Source organism: Heliangelus exortis, chromosome Z (genome assembly GCF_036169615.1).
Source record: "Heliangelus exortis chromosome Z, bHelExo1.hap1, whole genome shotgun sequence".
Classification (NCBI taxonomy): domain Eukaryota; kingdom Metazoa; phylum Chordata; class Aves; order Apodiformes; family Trochilidae; genus Heliangelus; species Heliangelus exortis.
The window spans coordinates 13,578,965-13,603,658 of NC_092454.1; the positions used below are offsets into that span (position 1 = coordinate 13,578,965).

The 24,694-nt window shown below is 36.5% G+C and overlaps 1 protein-coding gene across 1 annotated transcript in view; it reads left to right on the forward strand.

Moving 5' to 3' along the window:
- WDR70 (WD repeat domain 70) overlaps nt 1-24,694 on the forward strand; it is a 123,333-nt gene that overhangs the window by 87,150 nt on the left and 11,489 nt on the right. The window contains exons 12-15 of the mRNA XM_071731798.1: nt 2,766-2,850; nt 3,889-4,027; nt 21,078-21,178; nt 22,103-22,182. Of these exons, the coding sequence (XP_071587899.1) occupies nt 2,766-2,850; nt 3,889-4,027; nt 21,078-21,178; nt 22,103-22,182 (405 nt within the window). The remainder of the gene's footprint in view (nt 1-2,765; nt 2,851-3,888; nt 4,028-21,077; nt 21,179-22,102; nt 22,183-24,694) is intronic.

The window sequence follows — 24,694 nt, forward strand, 5'->3', positions numbered from 1 at the left end:
TGTCCTCAGCAGTTTCTTTTTCTTCTTAAATATGTTAATTGTGGAAGTGCATCCACTGTCACTGACAGGCTCTCCCTCATCCAGAGGTGGGGCTGGATTTTTGAGCTTGAAGGTCTTCCAGCAGCTTCTCACAGGCAGCTCTTCCACATCTTTTGGGTGAATTTGCATCGATGCACTTGTCAGAATTTTCTGGAGGAAAAAAATTAATCCATGTAGTATCAGTGCATTGGCCTTACGTAGACTAAGAGCCCCTTGCAAAATGCCTGTCCTTGCCCACCAAAGACTATTTTTCTAGGACCTAGTTGTTACCCCTTGTTAAATGCAGTGTTCATTACCATTGTCATAATGGTGCCTGACCAGGTCATATCAGGCTGGAGCCTGCTTGTTGATGTTCCTTTTTATTAAAATGGCAAAGAACAGAGTTTGAAATACTACTGAAAGTTCCGTAAAAGCTTTAAATAATCCTACCAGGAATTGGAGAAGTCTGCCACCAAGAGAAATACTGAATGATCTGAGTGGACTTACTTGAATGCTTCATACGGAACTGCACAGCTTCTGTTTATATGTTTTAGTTTAAGAGTAACTATTTTTGTCCATGTAGGGTGTAATTAAAACCAGGCCAGTGCTGTTATGGCTCTCATAAAGAAGCCCCTTAAGCTTTGATAGAGGGATGCTACTGGAAAAAATCCTAGGTGTTGTGAAAAGTTAATGTGTCTGTTTTCTTAGTGACAGTGATTTCAACTCCAAATGCAGATTAGATTCAGGAACCAATATAGTATTTGCAAGGCAGAATATTTAATGAGAAAAAGTGAATTTCAACAAATTCTTTATGATGGAAAAAGTTTCACAGTGTTGGCCAAGTCATTCTTACTAGCATTTCTTCCTTTCCAAATACTTAAGCATCTGTTTCTGCACAGTGTAAAAAAGTGGTGATTTGAAATTCTAGAGTCCTCTAATTTTTTAAATGAGCACATTACATTTTCTTGTTAGCAGAAGAACTGTAGCAAAATATCCGACTGCATCTCTCCTGCTGAAGCCTGGCAGGGCTACAGTTTGAATTTCATGTCAAGGTTCATTCCACTGGGAACAGAACAGCCTTGGCTTTTAGCCTTAGATCTGTCCCCATCCATGAGTTTTGCAGAGTGGCCAAATGGTATCCTTTGCATACATTTATAAAATGCTTGTGCTTTAGATACAACATCTTGAGGATAAGTGGTTTTTTGTTGTTGTTTTGTTGTTGTGTGTGGGAGGAAAAAGAGATAGTTCATATTACAAGACAAAATGGTTTGAAGAGCTTGGGATGGAGCCTGGTGGGAAACAATAATAAAACAGATATTACCAAAATAGGAACTCGACATTTTTCTTTCTTGTCATTTTTCAGCTTCCCAATGAGCAGAAATATACTCTTCTCTAGACATAATTTATTTAAGTTGTCCACTTTTTAAAAATATTTTGTAGTAAGGAGTTATCCTAGTCTTTAATATAAACATACATGATGTACGAGGCCACACATTACTGCTTTCTCTGTAAAGGGTACTGCTGGCCTTGATTTCTTTTGTTACATTATGTAACTTTTTTCCTCTAACATTTTATTTGCAAGGCCTTATTTTAGCTCTTTATTTCAAAGGCTGTGACTCCTAAAAAATACATTCAGACAATAAAATTAATTCCCTGCAAGGTTTGTGCTCTGGAAGGAAGCTGTCTGTGGCATCTTCTCCTCCTGGGTCAGGAAAATTTTGTAACTTTTTTACTGAAACAAATCTGTGGATATTGTTAAAAAGAGCTGCTGTTTGAAAGTCCTTCTTTTCACTCTTGAATGCACTGAGGCACTGATAATCAAATGTATGAAGTGTAGGTGCCCAAGGGAGGTGCTTCAAAGCTCAAATTCTGTAGCTTGTCATATGCTGGAAATACATATCCCAGAGAGATGATTGGCAGAAATGTTGATCTCTGTGAGTATAACTAATTTTCTCTTTCTGTCCCCCTCCCTGTTCTCACTTTATTAATATGTCATAGCTTTTCAAAAAGGAATAAACAGCCTGACTTTCGCTGGCCTACAGTCACACCATGTTTATCAAACATGGATGAAATTTGCTATAAATGTCTTGTTGTAGCCTTTATTTTTGGTTTTATGGCCAAAGGTGGTGTGAAAGGGCATGAAAAGTTTTTGTTTTAGTGCTAGTGTGGGTTCACTTGCTTCCCTTCTCCCCTATCCCCATGGATTTCTGATTCCAGGGTCTGTTCTCAATACTGACATTGTAGTTAGTTGCAGTTTGCCTTCTAAAGAAGAAGGAAGACTTCACGTGCCTTCTATTCTTCCTAATTTTTTTTTTAGGCAGGTATAAACTAGGCACATAAAACTGGTATAGTTTCAAATCTAGACTATCCATGTAACATTTTATTTTCTTTTGATATCTTAAATGTTAATTTTACTCCTACTAGCAAAGCACTTACAGAATAAATCTGTGTGTGGGAAAACTGATTTCACTATGAGTAATCAATCTTGATAGGAGCAATTGCTATGATAGAGGTGAGCCACTGAGGAAAAGTTTCAAATCTACTCAGGTTAAGCAAGTGGAGCTTCTCATAGTTGCAGTGTCAAAGTCATTTAAGGAGAAAAAGCTTCAGAACCATTCTCATTTGGGATGTTTCTGTTGTATCATTCTGTTCTTGTGTCTAAATTGGAGGATGAAATTCTCAGCATGTCTAAATTCTTGTCTTAAATTCTTTATTGGTAACTTTTGTCCCTTTTTTGCTTTTCATAGGAGATGATACGTTAAAACTATGGGATATTAGGCAATTTAAAAAGCCTCTTAATTCAGCAGAAAGACTGTCCAGCTTCTTTCCAATGTGAGTACTCAAATTTATTCCTGCTGGTAGAAATAGCAGTAGTTGTGCTGAACAGGAGGGAGTCTGCTGGAGTTCTTCTCAGCTCTCACTAAATCCAGAACTGTGCAGAAAGGACTGCAAGGGGAGGACTGTACAATGAGGATTTTGGCTATTGTAGAACTTTATGTTGCTTTAAAGATCTCATTTTTTTGGTGATGATTTAATTCTAGCTTTACTAGATTTATGCCATTTTCCAGTCTCATATGTCTTAGATCTAATTAGATTAGTAACTTTGCAGGAGGGTGCCAGTTCATTGCCCTGTGTTTATGTAATGAGATATATAAGTAACTGTAATTCTTATTTGGTCTATGATTAATTAAAAAAGGAGCTGGATTAAAAAGCAGACATAACATCAAGATATATGGTATGAATAGAATGTTGCAAGTGCTGATGACTGTTTTTTGGTGTTAAAATACTGTATTCTACTGCAAAGTGCTAAGTATTGTATTTAATATTTTTATTGGTATTACTTGCATTTCTGTGGCTCCTGCACAGCCAAATCCAACTCATAAGGACAATTCATACTTTCAAAAAGAGATTTTAGAAAGGTGGGTCATGTATAGCTCAATCTTGACTGCAGTTTGTAGCATAGAGGAAAAGTTAACAAATTTTTTTGGCCACTTTATAAACACAGTGCCTTGAAACTTTGAAGAATATATAATAATCAGAAACAGATGTTATGATTGCATAATGATGATAACTAGAAAATACTTTTTTTTTTGGTTAGTTGTTTCTCACAATGAAAATTTTACAGACTTCTGGTGGAGGAGAATTTTGTTGGAGGGAATTTTTTTTGATATGCCAGTTTTGTACATTCTGTGCACAGCTGTAATTGTACTTGTGAATTGTGTCTTATTAACTATAGATTTTTTTTAAAAGGATTGTCTTCAAACCATTAGCAAATAGAAGGGATTATTTTTAAGAAGTGCAGTTTATATATGAGCACCATATACATTAATAATTTGCTCAGTATGATGATTGGTTTGGTTTTTTTGACAGGACAGATTGCTGTTTCAGCCCAGATGATAAAATCCTTGTCACAGGCACCTCTGTTAAGAAAGGTGGTGGCAGCGGGAAGCTTATTTTCTTTTATCGGGAAACATTTCAGAAGTTGTATGAGATAGAAGTTACAGATGCGGTATGTATTTTAGTTTTATTTTTCTCAACCATGAAAAATATGTATGGAATTATATTCATATGCTTTTTTTCCCTTGAACAGGTAGTGACCTACTAACACAGTAATTTTTCTAGTCCATAGCTAAGGGATTGAGATGTCCTTTCAAATGTCTTGCATTTCTCAAAGATTTCTGTGAACCCTTCTACATCTATGAACTAAGGAATGACTAAAAATTTTCAAAATTTTATGCTGTTTATTTCACCACTCATCATGAAGAAGCGCCGTATTGTGACAAAACTCATACTTTTCCCTGGAACTAGATTTGTGGTTACCACAGGATGTGTTTCAATGGGCCGTATCTTGTGTAAGTGCAACAATTTTGTGGCAGAAAGAAGGCACCATTAGGAATACCTTCATAAAAAGCACCATTCTCACCAGTAATAGAGACATAAAACTGTCAATTTGTAATATTGGTTGAGCATCCTACCTGTTCCCTTGTACAGAAAGAAAGCACTTACTGTCATAGTTGAAAAAAGTTGATGTCATTCTTCTTGTACAGAAGTAAGCTTATAGATTATAACAAACAGGAGTGGGAGAAATTCAAACAGAATTGCTATTGGTTAGGCACAGCAACCGTATTCTTAAGTTCCATTAGTTATTGCAGTCAGATAGTATAACTGTGTAGCTTTGTTTTTTCCCCTCGTTCTTTTATCCTTCTGCACTTTTCATAACCCAGCACAGCAGTCTTTCCCATCATAGCAGATCAAAACCTCTTATGCTGGAGGTCATTTATACAGAATTTAATTTTATTTACTTTTCTTTTCAAATCCCATTTTCTAATTCATACTAAAGCAAAATATGCTTACAAATTCATTTGTTATATCCGTAATTTCTATGACAGCAGTCTTGCAAATTAAAAAAGCAGAATTCATGTCAAACTAGTCAGTATGTGTTTTTTCTGGAGGGGAAAAACCCTTACTGTTTTTATTTTCAACATGTATTCTAAATACAATGTTTATGACATCAGATGTTTTATTTAGTACTAAACAATTTATCTGAAGATGGCATAGATAGGATTTTAATTTTTTTTTACTTATGGAATATGTGAAACCTCAACTCATGAGGATTTCTAGTGGATTTTTTATTTCTGATACAAGAATTATAACCAAGTATTTATAACTTTACTCTGAGACAAAACGCAAATACCTTGGTATCCCCTCTGAAACCTCATGACAGGGAAAAAAGAAAGCAGCTACATAAAGTAAAGTTCAAGACACATTGTGAGAGCTCTCTCTCCTTGGAGCACAGGATAAAAATAGCTTAGCAACTCCATTCACAATGGATTTGGCTCCATATATCTAAGTGTCTGGATGCGGTCATGATGGCACTTCCATTTAGCAGTGGTGAAGTTGGTAACTGTACAGAAGCTTCACTTGAGATATAAAACTGCACAATTAAGAAGCTTGTCTGTGGTGGCAGAGAGAGTTACTGCTCACCCAACCTACCTGTTTTGCACTGAAAGGAATTAATTTTCATTTGCTGGCTCTGCCTCCCAGAAAAATAAATCTTTTAATTCTTTGAAATAAAGGGTCTGCTTAATTGCTGAGGTAAATAATTCTATGAGAGAGTTGAGAAAAAATTGTTTCACTATCAGTTTCTGTTAGAAATGAGAGGTGAAATTCTCTTCTTCTGCTTCAAAATGCGAGAGAGATGTGGAACTGAGAACCAACAGTAGGAAATTGTTGGAAAAACAAAAGTAGGGGTCAGTAGGCAATTTCTCTGGGGCCACTCATGTACTAAAATTTTAAGTATGTGTACAAATCTCAGCAGGTTCATAATTTTATGCTATAAATTTACATAGATGCTGATATTTATATGGTACTTTTTAAGACTGTTGTAAATTACTTCTGTCTATAGAGTTTTAGGACTTTTGTTTTTCTTCATTTGTAGCTGGAAAATTTAAGACAATCATTATTCTGCTTTGAATATGATAGATTGAATGAAAATAATGGAAATAATAGGTGAAAAATTGAGACACGTAAATACTGATCTTTTGACATCATTTTCAGTGAGTCAGCACTAATACCTCTACAATCAGTCTGTCTAACTTCCAGCTTCAACACTATACATCTAAGAAAAACAAAATTAAGCATCTTGACCTGAATCTCAGAGAAGAAAAATTACTATAAGTGGTGTTATAAAAATGAAAGCAGTATATTTTTGCAAGGTCTTTCTATTGTTTATACATTTAGGCTTTCTCATTAGTGTTTTCTTCTAGTTCTTCTCAAATTGCAGTGCTTGATGAACTATAAATGCATGCTAAAAACAAATGGATTTTCCAGGAAAGGGCTTTTATATTTTATAAGCAGTACATGCTGTTTGTTGGTAAGATGATTGGCCTATAAATTGGTAGATTAATATCTTACGTGTATTTTATCAAACCATTTTTTCAGCAGTGCAGTAATTACTTACTTTCTACAGAGTACATTCCTAATTTTAATTTCTTCCTTAGTAAACTAAGGAAAAACTTCAAGTACCTAAAAAAATTTTTAAAAAGGTAATTAAAAAAAAAGTTTGCAATGTTGTCTAAGACTTCAATTTGTCTTTTGTAACTAAATATACACCTTTACCTTTTCTTTGTTACCTAGAGCTTAAATATGTAATTTCAGTGTTTCTGTCTTTGGTTTTTATAGGTGCTGCACACAGGAAGTTATGCTATGCCAATACCTGTAGTTAAAACATAAATACACCAGTGTCTGTCTCTGCAAAAAGCTTGATCTGCTTTCATTTCTCATGAAAACAATTTCAGTGTCATCAACTGGATTTAGTCCAAATTGCTAAATAAAAAGGGCATCAGTAGTCATTCATGTATTACAAGTATAAAATGAAAATAGTAACACTTTTAGAGGACAATTGTAAAACAGTTTAGTGCTAGCATGTTTATAATCAGAAGAACAGAAAATCTACCATGAATAGAAAATGTGAACTATTAATGTGTTACTTTTTAATTTCACGAGGATTTTTTTAAAGGAAATGCTGCTAAACTTAGAAAGTTGGAAAACATTAAAGCGCAGTAAACATTATCTTCAACCTTCTTGGTAAATAGCCAGTGCAACTGGCCTGTGAATGAACCTAGGGGGTAATGGGAAAATATTTAATGGGAATGTTTGACCAAAGCTGTTTCTGGCATTCCTTTCCATCATACCACACAAACCGTTTTTCACCTTTTCTTTCAAGTTTTCATGGGAAAACCCATTACTGTTTCAGAGCTGCTGGAGTGAAACCTTGTAGTTTTACTAATGGACTAACAGTCTGATGAGTCTGTGCTGTAATGGCTGGGTATAGGGTATTAATTCAGTCACAATCTCTGGGTACTCTGGTGACTGTGTTGTTCTGTCCGCTACTGCATGTGATCCCTCCATATAGGAGCTGAGACGTCTGGACAATGCAAGGTTCTTGGGCAATACTTTCTGAGGAAAAACTAAATAAATGTCATAATCAATGCGGACCATGGGCTCTGTCCCTGGCCAGCATTGGTGTGCCTGGAGGAGGGGGTGTGAACAGGAGAAATAGTTAGTGGTGCTTCTCTCAACTGTCCTGCTCTGCCTCAGGTGATCTTTGATTTAGAGATACCATGATGCAGACATAGGAATTTTACAATTAGCAGCACATAGTCAATTTTTCTTCCATGAGTTACCCAGGAGTGAAATTACTCATTTTGCAGGTTACTGGCAGGGTCATTTACTCACCGCAGATTAGATAAAAACTCAGGAGCTCCTGCCTCTCCCACTTTAATAAGGAAGCTGATGCTTGATGCTCTGCATTGAGTAATTTAGCCTTATTCTGACTTGGTCCTTATAGGTCGCATAGGAAAGTGTGAGGGCTTTGTACTGTGACCACAGTTCTGTTTGCTAAAATGTAGAGATATCCTCTCTTTTTAAGAAGAACTGAACTTTAAAAAATACTCTTGTGCACATACAGCTTTTTCGTAGTTTTTCTGTTTCTGTTTCTTCTATCTTGACAGTAGTATCTGTGAACAGTTCTTTTGCTCTGTCCTCAAATGTCCACAAAAAACCTTTTATATTTAACTTTCTCAATTTGAGCATTTGAGGCTTATTTTCTGTGAAGGATTTATAATTGCCTGCAGAATGTTTCTTTACTCCATTTAGATGTATGAGGAGATTTAAACAGATGTCAGGAAATACAGCTGCCAGCAGAGGAGTACAAAGTGTATGAACAGAAACTCAGAGACCATTTCCCTTTCCTTTGCTCAGGTAGCATGAGAGAAAGGAAGACCTGTAGCTGCTTTGGGATGAGGTCTCATCTTTCAGGTTGTCTGTAACTGCATTCTCTTCCTGGAATGGAAAGGAGATTCAATTGTCAGATTCAAGTCAGGGAGACTGTATTCCTAATTATTGGTTTGGGTATGCAAGAATGAGATCTTCATGGGAACCAGTTATAAATACCTAGTGTATGGGAAACAGAGCTGAGTGCACAACATGTCCCCTAATGTCAATTTAGTTTAAAACAGCAGTGGATAGCCACTTGAGCCACTCTCACATGTCTATCATCTAGTTGGTTAGTTCAAACAGATCACCCAATACTACAGGCAAGACTGATTTTGGCAGTAGTGGAGCAGTCATTTTCCCCATATGCAGAGAAGTTGTACTACACCCCATCACTGCCAAGCAAGGGTGGGCATCGAAAAAAAAAAAAAAATCATACAATTACAGAAACTGCTATTTTCAAATGAAAATATAAGTAATAATTTAACTTTAACATGAACCAAATTATGAGACTGTGTACATTAGGAAATGAGATATGCAGGTTTTTAAAATACACCACAAGTTTTTAAGGTTTTGCAGATAAGCAAGAATATAACAACATAGATTTATGGTTGTTTTGGGAAACCTAGGAGGATTCTGCAATATTTTCTTAGTTTCTCAAATATAAGCAAAAGCTAAATTATTAAATACTTCTGAAATTACCTCTAAGGGATGTTTCAGGAAGGTCTTTTGAAACAAGCTATAAATAAAGCTTCTTTTTAGATTAAAGACTGAAAAGGAAAGAAGGAATAAGGAATATGAAACTTCCAGCATTCTTTATGCACAGTTGATATAGGATTGCAGTATTTCTTTCCTTGACCTCAAACGATATCATTTACTATTTATAAGGTGCAGTAATATAGTAAAGGGCTTTTCCACTGTGGCCCATTTCACTAAGATTTAAAGCTTTTGAATTTTAGAAAAATAAATTCTTTTAACTTCTGGAAGAGCTTGTCATGCTACTTCTGGGGGATTTTTAGCTATTTATTTTATTTGAAAGGAAAATCTACATTATCCACTATAACAAAGTAAATAAAATATTTAAGTAGACCAGTAAATTTTTGTGATGATTAAAGAAAAAAAAGAACAAGAGAAACTAACAAAAAACAGTATAAAAAGGTTAAACACAGAAATATGGGGTTCTTTATCGTGAGATTTATTGTCCATTTTTATGCTCTGCTTTCATATATGTAAAGGCAATATGGCTGTTCTCTTCATATATCCTGCAGCAGCCTGCACTGTGTGTTAGGGGAGCTGTCACTAGAGGTTTGAAGTACGTGAGGGGTTTCCTCACTGTAGAGGGGGTGGGGGATGTATGTGAAGGTTGCCTGTCTTAGTTTTGTGACATAGTGTGATGAAAATGTGGCTGTTACTTTAACAGAGCAGGTACTTGAAAATGCCCTACCTTTCAATTGCAAGGGAAAGAGTTTGCTACCTTGATTAAATGGCTTTTTCTGTTTGTCAAAAAAGAAAAGTGTTGTTCAGTGGCTCAATTCACTTCTAAGAATATATTTTATGCTGTACCTTGGAAGTGATACAGAATCACTTTCCATATGTTTTGTACTGAGATCTGCTTTAAATTATTGGCATCTGAAAATGTTTTTAGGATATTTCTGGTTTCTGCATAGAAAATTGTCAATTTTATCTATTTCTGGTCCCTTTTCTGTTGAATGTTTCCACACATTTTCTAAGTCATGTTTCACAAGGGAAAAATGCGAGTGTTTTTTTCTCTACTACTGTATTCTCATGAGTATTTTAAATCTAATGATAGCAGGTCACTGCATTCTAGATATTCCCTAACCTCCCACCTTATTTATTGTAGTTGGCTCTTTTCCTTGGAAGAGCTCCAGGGGAATCTCAAAACTGAAGATTTTAGCAATTGAGTTTTGAATTAGATATTTAATAGAGTATTAGTAAATTTTGGGGGAATCCGAACATTTATAGTACCAGCATGTGAGTGTTAACTCTCTTTTTGCTCTAAAGAAGGAGCAAGGTGGAAGCAAATTGGTAGCACTTGTTCAGCTTTTCGTAGGTTTGAAAATGGCATAATTCTAAATCTGTTATTTAATTGGGTTTTTTTAATTAAAAATACATAAGTTTCATAACAGATACTCATTCTCTGTCAGGGGGCAGACCAGAATTTTTTCAGATAGAGCAGCAGAAGGCAAAACTTCTGTGGTTCTTGGGGGGAAGCAGACAGATAATACAACATATATCATGCAGATCTTCTGTGGGGAAATCGTGGTGACTGTAGGAGAGGCAAAAGCCTTTCCTGACTGTGCTAACTTTGTTGGTTGATACTACTTTTCATTATTATGTAGAAATAGTGTTGTTGCTGCAGGTAAGATTGCCATTAGCTTCAGATTAGAATATTGAGTTTCTGATATTTCTTCTTTATTTTATTTCCTTTAGATTCCAGTAACATAGGATTGAAGAGAAAATACCTTTTTGTACACTGGGGGAAAAATGTCTTCAAACTTCTGCTTAAAACTCTTTTAGGCCTGTTCCAGAACTATAGAGTATGAGGGCAGGAGAGGGAAGAAGTAAGCATTTTCTTCTGAAGCTTTCAGATAGTGAAGACAGATCAGAGTCACTCTGCTCCCTGTGAGTTAGACTGCTTATGAACCTTTACTGCAACCCAGAATCATGGTATTTTTGGTATATTTTGAGATATTTTCCTCTCTGTTACATTTACTATTTGTCTTCTTCCTGGGGTGTATTTCATAAGCAGAGAAGTTTTCAGTCCATGTGGGCTCCTTCAAACATACCCAGAAAGATTTGTGTGAAGACTGGATTTCTATCGCTGTTCAGCAGCCTGAGCATATGAAGTTTCTAAATGGTTCCACAACTTCATTATAAAAAGAAAAATCTGGAAAGCCACTATTTTTTCCTAATTACAGTGGCAGTAGCCAAACAGCAATAGAGAACAATCATAAAAAGATTTTTTGCTAGTGGGAAGCTGTCTTTATCTCTTACCAAATATTTTAATGTCTTGCTAAAGACATGGAAATTCTTTGTCTTAAGTAATTTTTTCTGAAATAATTCTATACATTTCCCTTATCTTCTGGGAAATCTTACTACTGAAGTCAGATGGGCTTAAGGTTGTGCAGGTTCCAGAACTAGCGGAGATTAAGCTGGAAGGCAAGCTGAGATTCGACCCCTCACTCCAGTTCTAACTTGAAGTTACTTATATCTCTCAGATATAAATGCATTGTAATATAGCTATACATTTAGGTGATGGGTGATGTTAAATTGAAAGGTAATTACTTTTTATTTAAAAAAAAACCCAACAAATAAGCAGTAACGTTTCCTAAGTAATACTGCTCACTTATATTTTAAGTTTTACATACTTAAAAGATAGTTTGTTGCACACAGTTTTTCACCATGATTATGTGGGGGTTTATGGGAGAAAAGCCACAATAAATGTGCTAAATAAAGTAGCTGCCTGCATATTTGCTCTGATTTTGACAGACTTTTTTTTTTTTTTTTCCCCAGTCAATATTGGATTTTTCAAAAATTACATTTAAGATAAACGTTCAGTTCAGTCAAAAAACACTCTTTTGGACACCTTTAGTCTGGATAGGAGAAGACTAATTAGGGGATCTAATTAATTTGCATGAATATATGAGGGCTGGGCATCAAGAAGGAAGGAACAACTTCTTCTCACTTGTGCCCTGTGTTAGGATGAGGGGCAGTGGATTCAAGATAGAACACTGAAGTTCCAGCTCAACATGAGGAAGAATTTTCTTACAGTAAGGGTTTCAAGCTCCCTAGAGAGGTTGTGGGGTCTCCTTCACAGGAGACTTTCAAGACCCATCTGCATGCATTTCTGAGCTGCCTGCCTTCACTTTGGTCCTGCCTCGGCAGGGGGGTTGAACTCAATGATCTTTAGGTGTCCCTTCCAATCCCTGACATTCTGTGATTCACTGCTGTGGTGACCTGTCCTTAAAGAGCCCATGACCATAGTCACGATGTCATTTCACATGTTCATTGCCTTCCCTGCTGATATGATGCTTATCTGGCTGTCTGGACAGCCAAGTGCAGCAGATCCAAGCAGTGCTGTTCAAACAGAACCCATCACATCCCGTCACAGCCACTGAAGCCAAGCTTGCACATAGGAAAGAGAGGTTTGTTTAAGTTTTTCTTTTCCTAACTGAAAATATTTTCTTAGAGCAGCAGCTTTTACTGTCACTTTTTTGTTGTGTAGCTTTGGAACAGATTCTGAAGAAATTATTTATTAGATTGTAGGTTAGGAAAGGGGTAAGCAATAAGGGTGAACATAGGCTATGTTTGTTTCTGTTTTACCCTGTTTTATCCCCATTTGGTTTTTAAGTGTCTCCAGAGCTGGACTTGATCTTTCAAGCTAAGATTCTAAAGATTTGTTGGACAGTTTTAGGAGATTTTATCTGCTATGTTCTTTCTGCACTAGGAGTATTTAATTTGGCTTCCAGGACCCTTTATCCTTGAACTGGAGTGTTTTATGTAAGTAGCACAACATGCTGTGACATAGATCCTTGTTAGTTTTCTGTTATTGTTATATAGTTATTTTGGCCATTGTAGACTGCAGGGATTCACCTGACCAAATATAGATGTCTACAGCTGGTTCAGTCACCCTAGACTCCTTTTGTAATCAACAGAGAAAAATAAACACAATCAGACTGTGATTTTATCTCATCCTAAAATAGATACTGAAAATAGGTTAGATGAAGGCCACTGTAAAATGCTTATTTTCCTCCATTAACTATAAAGGGAGGTGAAATTTTGTAGGAATTTAAAGAGTAGACCTCTGAAGATAAGTGTTGTATACATATTTCATTTGGTAAGTTAAGTCATATCTCAGATCTTCACCCCACTGATGTTTATTCTCTCCTGCTAAAGCACAGGGACATTTCATCTCGTGTTCCAGCCTTGCTAGTAGCAAAATGTATCAATGATTTACTTTTGCACTCATTTCTGTTGATCGAAGGATTTATGACTGTAGACAATTCACAGGAGAAAAGCCTGCCTCTCTATGAAAGGATTGTGCTAGTTGAAAGTCAAACCTAAGGTCTCTTATTTGCACATGATTTCCAAACATAACTGTCAAGATATCAGCAATTTCACCTTAGTATTACTGAACTTTATCTAAGTTTTAACAAATTAAAAAAATAAATAAATCACTGGAAACATCTCGTAAAGGTAACACCAAAATTACGTGAGTTCCTCAACAGCTGGAGATGTATAAAGGCATCAGGTTATGATTTTCCCCTTCTATTTTCAGTATTTGAGATGTTGGCTGTACACTCACCACAGAGGTAGTACAAATAGTAGGTGTATGTCAGCATCATAGAATAGAGATTTACATCCTCCTGGGGTAGTTTTCTGTACCTGGGAAAGCAGATAGATGCATCTTCTCCATTTACAACATTTGATGGTCTGTACTTTCATGCAGACATTAATTTAGTGATCTTAACCTGGAAGCCTGATAACTGCAGATAAATGAATAATCCATTCTAGGATTTTGGATCAGATGTTATTATGGTCTGAGGTAATATTAAAATTTATTTTTGTTTTGGATTTTGTTTTGAAACTAAGTCCAACAAAAGAAGGGTTGGGTGCAAGACTTTATTTGACAATTGACACAGGCAAAATTATTGTCAGGCAAAAGAGAGAGAGAGCAAAAGAAGATATAAGAGAGAGAAAAGTGGAAAAAAAGAGTAATAAAGTGGGAAGAAATATTGAGAGAGAGAAAGAGTCACCACCAGGGGCCCAGCTGCCCAGTGAGGTTCTTCAGGATGGTGCTGATCCTGAACAGGGTCTGATGTGAGATGGTGGGTCAAGAGACGACCAAACATCCACAGCATGGGCAGCCATATATACCCCTGAGTTCCTTTTGTTCCAGAGGCAGCTGTCAGTCAGCTGCCACAGAAGCCGGGGGCATTGGCATCAGAGCCATTGCAGACAGGCTGCCTGGAGAGGAGCTTTGCAAAAGGGTGCAGTCCCACACCCACTCATCAGTTCTTATCTCTTTCCAGGCACCACTGTTCCAGCCACCTTACCCGGGTACATTGGCATCAGTATGATCAAGGTGGCTTCCTCCACCCTGGCCACGGCAATCATGCCTGGAGGGATGTCCCAGCATTGCAGGCTGGCCCTCAGAAAAGGGGAGCAGTCTCCACCCAGTAGTTATCTCTTCCTGAGGTGTCCTCCACCTTAGCCAGGGCATTCACTTTAAAATTGTTCTTTTGAAACAATTGCAAATCAGTGAGGTCAGACTCCCACAGATGTAAAAGCAGGCTGAGAATGGAGAAGTATCAGAGGAGAATGAAAGGCTGTATTTGTAAATGAAGAGAGAGACAAATTTAAAAGTTTTATTCCAACTGCGCATAACTAATATGGAAGCATATTTTTCATCCCTCTTACCTTCATGGCAGGATCTTTCAAGTCCTTTAAAAATTTGGAAAAACCTGATACATGATCATACATTATCTGAAAATACACCTCACATGAAATGTATATTCTCAAAGACAAATGCATGATATTTAACCCTAAGAATTAAGTGTCTTTAGGGAGAGGGGGTTGTTTTCAAAGAAAACAATGCCTGATTGTGAGGCAGTAAGACCTCGTGAAGGAGCTAAAAGAAATTAAAACATCATTGTAAAATATGACCCCTTCTAATTTACTTTTCATTTTGCAGTAGCAGGGAAAGAATGTAGCCCCATTGACCTAAGTGCTGCAGAAGTGTATGGTGATTCCTACCATGTCAAAAATATGAAAATCCTTAGAATTTTTTGGAAAAAGGTGTAACTTGATATCGTGTCAGTCTTGCAGCAAATAATGCCCTCCATATCCCACTTGATCAGTATAAACACACATACATACTTGTCTATTTAATAAAAGATCAGCTATTATTTTTTGGTTTGTATACATGTCAAGGTAGCTACATTTTTTTCGTTACAAGTGTCAACTAAAATGGAAAAAAGAAGAAATCAATGCTTTGTACAGCTTCAACTCACAGATGTGTGAAATGTTAGTATGGGAATACAAGAAGACAGCAGTGGAGCGAAAATCTTAATTTTGCTAGCTCTCCTGCAGCAGAGTGAAAGAGGCTACTTTCAAGAGACATTCTTTATATATTGTTTACCTTATTTTGTTGCATAATGGAAAACCTTAGATTTTGGCAGATTCAAAAGATTAAGTGACTGCTCAGTCTAATGAGACAGAAAAATACTTTGGGGATAAGAATTAATGTTTAAGTAGAGCCTGTACTTACTCTGTAATACATAGGAATGAGGAACATTTGCTAAATTTGTATTTGCTAAATTTGTATTTGTTTTTTCCTAACATGCTTTATCCATGTTTTCCATAGTGCATCCCCTCAAATATTTTAATGACCTGAATAATCTCTGTCAGTCCCTCTTTCCAATGTGGAACCTCTCTGACCATTCCTAGTCCCCCTTGATAAAGTTTATTAACCTGTCCTTACCCTCCTCTATCCAACTTGCTGTGATACTGTCTGAAATTGCTGTTCCCATTGTGGATTGATTCTATCCGGGCTGTAAAACTGAATGTTTTTATCTGAAGTATGGGCCAGGGAATGCCTATTTTTCCTTGCTTCTGCAGTCTTGAACCACCTTTACAAGCAAAGATCCAGGAGAATTCTTTCAATCCTTGACATCAGTCTGTAGTTTTATGACCTTACCATCTTCTTGGTTTGATCATAGGGGTAAATTTTCCATTCCTACACCACAAATAATTTTAATAATTTCTAGATGACCTTGTAAAATGCCCTCTCTACATTGTCTACTGCTGTTGAGGCATTAACCGAGTGCTCTGGACAGTTTTGGTTTAGGTAATTGGCATTTGCTTGCTGAGAAATCTGCTTCAGTTATTGTTCACTTGGCCTGTTAAACACAGGGATGTATTTGTATGCCAGAACAAATAATCCCATTCTGAAAATGATGTTTCTGGCTTCAGTTTCTCATTTAGAGGCACCGCTGTTAAATCTTGTTGAAACACTGTTATGTGCATACTACCAGCAAAAATATGTGCATTGTTGCTTCGTGAGCTAAACCAGACAGATTACAGTCTAAGAGAAAAATTGTTTGATGTAGTTTGTTGTCCACCTGCAGCAACAGCTCTGCTTATGTGATACAAGGAGAAACACACAGCTGAGAACAGGCTGTTAGAGGGGAGGCTGTTCATCAGCCACCCCAGGATTGCACATCAGCTGGGACTGCATGTCTTAGAAGAAATGCAGGTGGATTAACACACGAGGGAACAGTGATATCATCACTTTTGCCTGCCACCTTTCTATGTATTTAGGAGTTTTATGGTTTAAGATTGTTGCATATTATTAGGCTTTTAAGTTCTTATAGGTAGAATTTTCTAAACCGAGTGTAATTTAAAACAGCTGTGAATCTGAACTGAGTATGGTACTTAAAAATAAGGTAAAAATTATGTATTGTTCATATAACTCATACTTTATACCTCAAATAATAGCAACTTCAGAAGAAGTTATGCCAAGTTTCAAGAACAATTAGTAATATTTTCCTATTTTAGTAGGCATTTGCTTAAGAACTTTAACATTTTAATCCAGATTGCAGAAGAAAAATGTCTTTAAAGTTGTATAGATCACTTTTTAATCTTCTTTTTAACATTTTTAGTATTTCCTTGTCTGACTTTGCAAATATATTTTCACAATCTTCTCCCAGTGTTTCCCAGTGCAGGCTACTGTGCAACAGGAAAAGTACCAAACAGCTCTTATGTCACCACTAGTTAACTGTCTTTTGTATGTGCTATATTTTTGGATCTTACAGTCATGATGCTGAACACATCAATTCCATGGATAAAATTATTTTCAGGGTTTTTATGACAAATTTCCAGTACTTCATGCTCCAAAGATATAATGCCCAAAATATGCAGCCATTACATACAGGAATATTTTTTCAAGTTCTGAAGATCCTTATGTGATGATACATTTTGCATTTTATCATTTTTGTTTCTTAAAAGAAGACATTATTTTTCATTTGCAAAGCTGAGATATGACCCAGAATTTTTTTGATTTCAGAATCTGCATAGATTTGTCTGTTTCAGTTTTCAATGTTTTAAGAAACAGGTTAAGTCTTTCTGTGTTGAATGTTTGAATCTAGAATAAGTTACCTGGAGCTTGTTGTTCTGGTGTTTGTGTTTCTGAGTCTTGAAGCTGTCATCCACAGCTTTTCCTTACAACCACTACTTAACAGTAAGTGAACTATTTTGTGCTAGGTTTCCATAAAGCAGTGTTAGGCAGTTAAAATCCTTGCTTAATTCTCTTACCAAGCACCTTGGTAAGTGGAATGAGAGCAGTTAAGACTGGAGTATCACCTTGTTTGTGTTGGGTTTCATTGCAGAGCACAACCTTAAAATGAAACAAATTATTCTTAAGAATAACTTATTATGGACTGGCAAATCAATTTTCCATCTCAGAGAAACAAAAGTTACAAGAAGCCCAAGGGCGTTTGTGTTGTTTAAAAGAGCTTTGCCAGCAGGTCAAGGGAGGCCATCATTCCCCTCTGCACAGTGCTGGTGAGGCACATCTGCAGTGCTGGGGCCAGTTCTGAGTTCCCAGTACAAAAAAAGAGATGAACATATTACAATGAGTCCAGTGAAGGACTGCAAAGGTGATTAAAGGCTTGAAGTATCTGGCAGAGATAGGATCATTTAGCCTGGATGAGAGTAGACTCATGGGGGGATCTTATGTATAAATACTTTAAGGGAAACAGAAGAATGAAGAAAATAAAGCAAAACTTAGTGGTGTCCAGTGACAGGACAAGAAGCAAAAAGTACAACTCTAACTGCAGGAAATTCCACTTAACCAGAAGAAAATGGTTTGGGGTTCTGGTTGATTTTTATTTATGGTGGGGTGGTCATACATTGAAACAGGTTCCCTGCAGGTGTTGTAGTCTCTCCATCCTTAGAAATATTCAGAACCACACTGGACAATGTCCTAAGCTTATTTAGTGGTTGATCATGCTCAAAGCAGGGGACTTGAATTATATGGTCACCACAGCTCTCTTCCAACTGCAACCAATTGTGTAAAATCAAGAATCAGTCAGATGTCTGCATTGATGGCCCAAGCCAGGACACTTCCCTTCCTGCTATTAACACACTGTTTTGCATGGAGACCTGAGAAATAGGACCTTCTTTAAGCTAGAATTTAATGTTTAGCATTTTCAGATATAAAGATGTGTACTTCAGTTATTCTAAGCATAAACAGCAAGCAAGTTTATGTGTTCAATAGATTTTTTGTGTTCTGTAGATTTCTGTCCCCCTCACCCCTGATGTTAAGACCTAGTCAACAACAATCCCTTTCAATGCAGTATAGCTGCTTAGAATTTTTAGTTCAAGATTCTATGACTGGGAAAATTATTAGTATTTAGTTAAACAATTCAGGTTTTTTTGTTTCTTAAAAATATTGCTTATTTCTAAAATAATCTGAAAACCCGCTCAAGTAATTTTTATTATTTCTTATACAGGAGGCTTATATGCCATTGAGTTAATAAAATGACTTGCATGTTCAGAGCTTGTATTTGTTTAGTTTTTAACAAATTATATTCTGGGGATGTTTTATGGTTTCAGAAGATTTATAGAGCTGCATTTAATGGCACTTTCTTTTGCCTGCTCTGTAGCACGTGCCATGGTGGTTTTAAGTGTGTTGTGCATGTTTGACAAGTTAGAAACTTAGCAATCCCCATCAGTGCTGAGCCACACTGTCTCAGGCTTTGTTTTTGTTGGCTGGTATCCAGTACCATGCTATAAAGTACATTTACTTGACAGTAGAAAGTGGAGAACCACATTATCTACAAAGTTTAAAAAAGCTGGTTAAACACATGCAATAAATATTAATAAAAGAAAAGGCCACACACCTTTGACCTTCAACACTTGTTATTAGCTTTGTGTGTTTAAGAGTTCCCATAGTATTTTGAGTATTATGTAGCATGTAAGAAGGTTGGAATTTCCAACTTTAATTTCCAACTTAAAGCAAACAACTTATTAGTAACCCTGTATTGGTTGTTTTGGTTGCTTGTGGCAGGGATCATGGGCATAATGCATTGCCATAATTTATACTTTATGCTTCAGAGTCACATGTAAAAATACTCTCTTCCTTTAGTTGTGCCATAATAAATATGTAAGTATAATACTGTGTGTATATCTATGTAGGAGGAATATGTTTTGAGAGGATCCTTGTAAGGAATGATCAGTTGATTGATGTAACCTCACTCAGTTTCTTTTCTTAAAACATGAATTAGAAAACCAGCTCACAAGGGAGTCATCCATCATCATGTAGTACAATGAAGTTTTGATTCATGATGTATGAGTGGGCTTCAGATTTTACATTATATGCCTCATACCATTAAAAAAAAAAGGATCTGGACCAAACCAGAGATGGTATGGAACACAAAATGGGAAGTGATTCAAGAATCACTAGAGATGATACATAACCCTTCTTTTCCAAATTAGGTGCTTCTCATCTCTCAAGTTACAGGTCTACATTACACCCCTAATTATACTTCAGCTTTTCTGAATTCCTCTTATTAAGACATTAGTGGTTCCGATTGTGTGAATTTCATATTATTTAAATTCTAAAAGTTTGTATATGAAGAATATCTATATGTATAATTTGTGTGTTAAGTATACATAAAATGTGTATAAAGTGTGTGTCTGTGTGTATATATATATATATACACACGTTAGTAATACATGGATGGTAGTGGTTGAATATTGAATTATTAATTCACCTTGAGAAGAGTCTACTCCTGGTTTTTGAGAAAGGAGAGCTAGTAAGCTTGGGGGGGAAAGGGATAGAAAAATCAGCATTGGTCAGAGTAATACTAAGATTTACTGTCTCTGAAAAAATAGGTACTTCTTTTTCTTGCATTTACTGTCTCTCAAAAATAGTTACTGTTTTCCCCAGTTAGTCACAGTGATGTACAGGTTTTGTGCTTGTGTTAAGAAGTGTTGTTCTTCCTGGCAGATTTTGCCCACTTTTTTGGCTCTCTTGAATCAGGAACTTGAGTCTTACAGAGTTTCTGTGCTGGCCTGCTGAATCAGACCAAATACAGTAGTCACATGGAGATTCAAAGTCACACAGAGAATCACATGGTGTCTGTGAAAGAACAATACTCTTAATGTCTGAAAATGAGTTTCTCTGCTGACCAGAGTGACAAAGCTGGGTGACAAAGCTGTGAGACATTGGCTTCAAATATCAAGTTTTTCTTGGTGGTGTGGGTAAGAAAGAACCAAGAGTGAAAATCAGCTACTCTTCCATTCTGTAGTCAGCGAATGAAAGGTCAGCACTGTATGAAAAGAAGAGAAAAAACAGATAAAGTAGGGAACAGGGTGGATGAATTAATTAAATTAAAAACTCAAAAGTCATGAAGGCCTGTATTGCTGTTTCTGAAGCACTTCATTGTTCTCCTTCAAGCCCCCCTTAAGCTTTCTATTTCCACTGTGCCCACAAGGACCTTGGAGCAGCTAGCCCAGGGAAGCCAGTGGCTACCACAGTGCCACAAATTTTTACTTCTTTCACTGCCTGCATCCATGAGTTGTCACTTTTACACTGTATTCTGCCTTGGAGCGGAACTTCTATTCATGTGTGTTCATGCATGTGTTCAGGCTTGTTCCTGCTGCAGTATCCTCAGGTTCTCACTCTTCAACTATATGAGTAATAATTCCAGGATCTGGATGAATAACTAACTAACCATCAATATGTTTCTTTATTGCAGAGTGTTGTGCGTTGCCTTTGGCATCCCAAGCTGAACCAGATCATGGTTGGCACAGGAAATGGTTTGGCCAAAGTGTACTATGATCCTGTCAAAAGTCAGAGGTATGCACATGATTAATAATTGAAGATTATATTTTATTTTCTCAAATATAGCCTGATTCTGTGGTTGAATGCTTATATTAAGAAATGAGAAAAACTGGTTTAATAACATTTGTTTGTCTGAGTTTTACCTATTTACTAACAGCAGGAAGGAAAAAACCCAAACTGTTTAACTGAATAACAGCACTTTTTCCTCTGGGTGGTATGCTATCTGTTCTACCTGATTTTGCAAACACTTGGACTTTTTATTTGCATGAAATCTGTAGTAAGAATAATTGGCCTTTCATCTGTCTCTTAAAGTTTGCTGATTTCATCATTTTTTTTTGGTGGATTTTTCCTTTCCTTTCTGAAGGTGTTTTTTTTTAAAGTTTTCCTTTCCTTTCTGAATCTTGCTTAGAAGCATAAGATTTAACTTCAGTGTCTGTGAAGTAATATTCAGTTTGAGAGGGGGTGAGCCATAGCTCAGTTTTGTGCCCAGTTTCTTACCTGGTAATTCTCATGAGGAGGAAAATGCCACCAGCTTAGATCAGTCTTGCTGCAGCCAGGCTTATGCAGCCTTTTCAGCTGCAGTGTTACAGACACCCCTGATTAGATAGCTGCCACCTCTTGTTGCTTAAGAAGATTACTGGGAGCAAATCATTGCCCATGTTTGGAGAGGAGCACTTTCAACGTGCACATGTCAAGGACTGTGTACAAATGAAGTGTGAAATGAATCTTCCACCCTTATTTCCGCATGATGTATAAATGGCCCTGCAAGAGAAACACTGATCTCTCTACTTTGCTTCACATATGCGTGGACAGGCAAGGATACACACATTCATGCATATTTAAAGTACTATCTGATTTTGTTGAGACTGTGTCTTGAATAAAAAATTGTTTCTGTTTGATATAAACAGACTGACTGAACTTTCTTATGTTTCTTCCTAGGGGAGCAAAATTGTGTGTGGTCAAAACAAAACGAAAAGAAAGACAAGCAGAGACTCTTACACAGGATTATATTATAACACGTAAGGAATTTAAACACTCCTCTGTAGCAGCATCCTTAGCTTTTTCCCAGGTTTGAAATTATTTGCACATCATTTAGATTTACACTTTCCCCTCTAAAAAGTTTCAGTCTTTTATTAAGTATTGATAACTGGTGTGAGATGTTAGTGCATCCTACAATTGTTTTTGGTAACCTTGCACAACCAAAAAGGTCTATGCTCTGTAAAGCTGTTAATACTGGTTGGTTTCTAGATTCTGATGTACCTGAAAGCCTGAAAGGAGACATGCCTGAAAACAAACCAACCAAACAAACAAAAAGCCTCCAAAATTTTGGAGCTTTCTTAAATCTTTAGTTTAAATCTTTAGTTTTACATATCTAAACTGTTGAGTGTAGATGGGCTTAGGAAGTGCTTTGTCACCTGGAAGCATGTACAGTACCAATGGCAAAATCAGAGACATTAGATACAGATCTTGAACAAATTCCTGGTGATTTTTCAAAATGTAGAACTTAACGAGAATTATATAGGGTTTTAAATATCTTAAATATCTCTCTAGCTTCAGGGTTATGCAGATATAAGACTTTATGTTTATAGTGTCTTGCTGGTGCATGAGAAATAGTTTTCACTGTTACTATAAAATGTTTAGTGATCTTCCTTTTCCCAGGGGCAGGTTCTACAAGGGTATGAGGGGATCAGCGGAGAGATTTTGGCTCTCCCATTTGCATCACCCAGTGTAGTGTTTCTTCATGTGAAGTGAGAACAGTCACGCAGTGGTGCTGTTCTGCTTCTTGTCATCTTCTTGCAGTTCCACATTGTTTGGATTCAGCTGTTTTCCAGTAGTCTTAGTCTTAGAAATAGCTAAAACCAATTCTATAAAATCCAAGTGGTTGATTTTCAGCCTAACAACTGTGAAGAAAGTTTATAATGAGCAAGCCTGGGTGGTCTTGGTAACCAGCCCCACATCAAGGAATGTCTCTTCTAGTTAGTCATCTCAGTTACTTTCCAGGCACAGCTGTCTTCTACTTACCTTACTGCTGCAGATGTTCAGCCCAAGATTTTGGGTAGCAGTGGGTAAAGCATCACCTGCACCTTGCATCACCTGCACCTTGCAAAGTTAAGGGATATTTATGTGCTTTGGGTGCTCTTAGTCCATCCTCACTGCATCCTGGGATCTGTTATCGAAGTACCCTGTGTGCACTGTAGTTAGTGTTTAAACTGTAATGAGTTTTTCTGACTTTTAGAAAACTTTCTGCTTAAAATCCATTGGAACTTCTGTATTTTATGGTATTTAAAAATGCCATTCAAAGTTTTAGGTCACAGTTATGCAGTGTAGGAATTTTATTATTTGATTTTTAGTTCCTTACCTGTTTCTTCCACATAATTTTGAAAATAGATAAGGATTATTCAACATAAAGCAATACAGAAATATTTTACAAGGATTTGCTTTGCAAATTTTTTAATTTGTGGCATAATTTGGAAACCTTTCAGAGGTTAGACATCTGTGTTTTAAGCTTACAGATAGAACTGGACACAGCAGGAACTCTCATAAGTACTTCTGCAAAGTGAACCACCCTTTTTCTCCTGTTTCGTTTTGGGTTTTTTTTCCCCCTCTTTTTTATTCCTTTGGACTTCTTGCTGCTCCTTAATCGCTGGATATGGATTGCCAATAATGCCTATTTAAAATGGAGGAATGATGTTTTGAAGGATTAGGTGTTACTTTTAAAACACAGGAATACATAGTTTGGATTTTCATTAGGCACCTTTCACTCTACAAATGGCAAAAGCTTGGATCTGTGCATTAGTCACCTCAGATGCTCTGTGCAAAACAATCAAGCTTAGTGCTTGCCAGCAAATTGTCCCAGGCATTTAATACTTCATGAAACCTAATTTTTTTTTCCAAAGATCTACTGCTTTGTCATATAGCTGTGGTTTCACTTAGTCTAATAAATTGACATTCCTGAAATAAGCTGGAAAATCAGACTTGAATTTGGATGCTACCTTATTTTTTTTGTTCAGTATAGAGCCAGTGCCCCTAGATTTAAGACTTGGTTGGTTGTTTTTTTTCTCTTTTTGGGGTCTTTTGACCTCAACACAATTTTCAACATTTTAGGAGACAACATAAATCAGCAAACCTGAATGTGAAAGCTAGGCCTTGCTACAAAAAAATTATGTTCCTTGGCATGGTGTTTCTCTCTGGCTGACAAATGTGTTGTTTGTCTGAGCAAACCAAAACCATTACTGCGATTGGAGATACTGTAGCAGGTGTATAAGGAAATGGAAGTTTTATATTCTGATAATTTAGCCTTGTGGTTTCAATTACAGATATTCTTACAACTTTGATTAATCTAGTATTTAAAAAAAAAAAAAACAGGATTGGGACTTCATATGCAGAGAGAATATTTTTTTGATCATGGAGAGTATTCCTCCCTTCCTTGTTTCAGTTCCAAGAATGTGTCTAGGGTTTTCTCATGCTCTTAGGGTATTAGAAAGCTGTAGAAACATCGAAAGTTCAGAAGAGAGCAACCAATTAGTCACA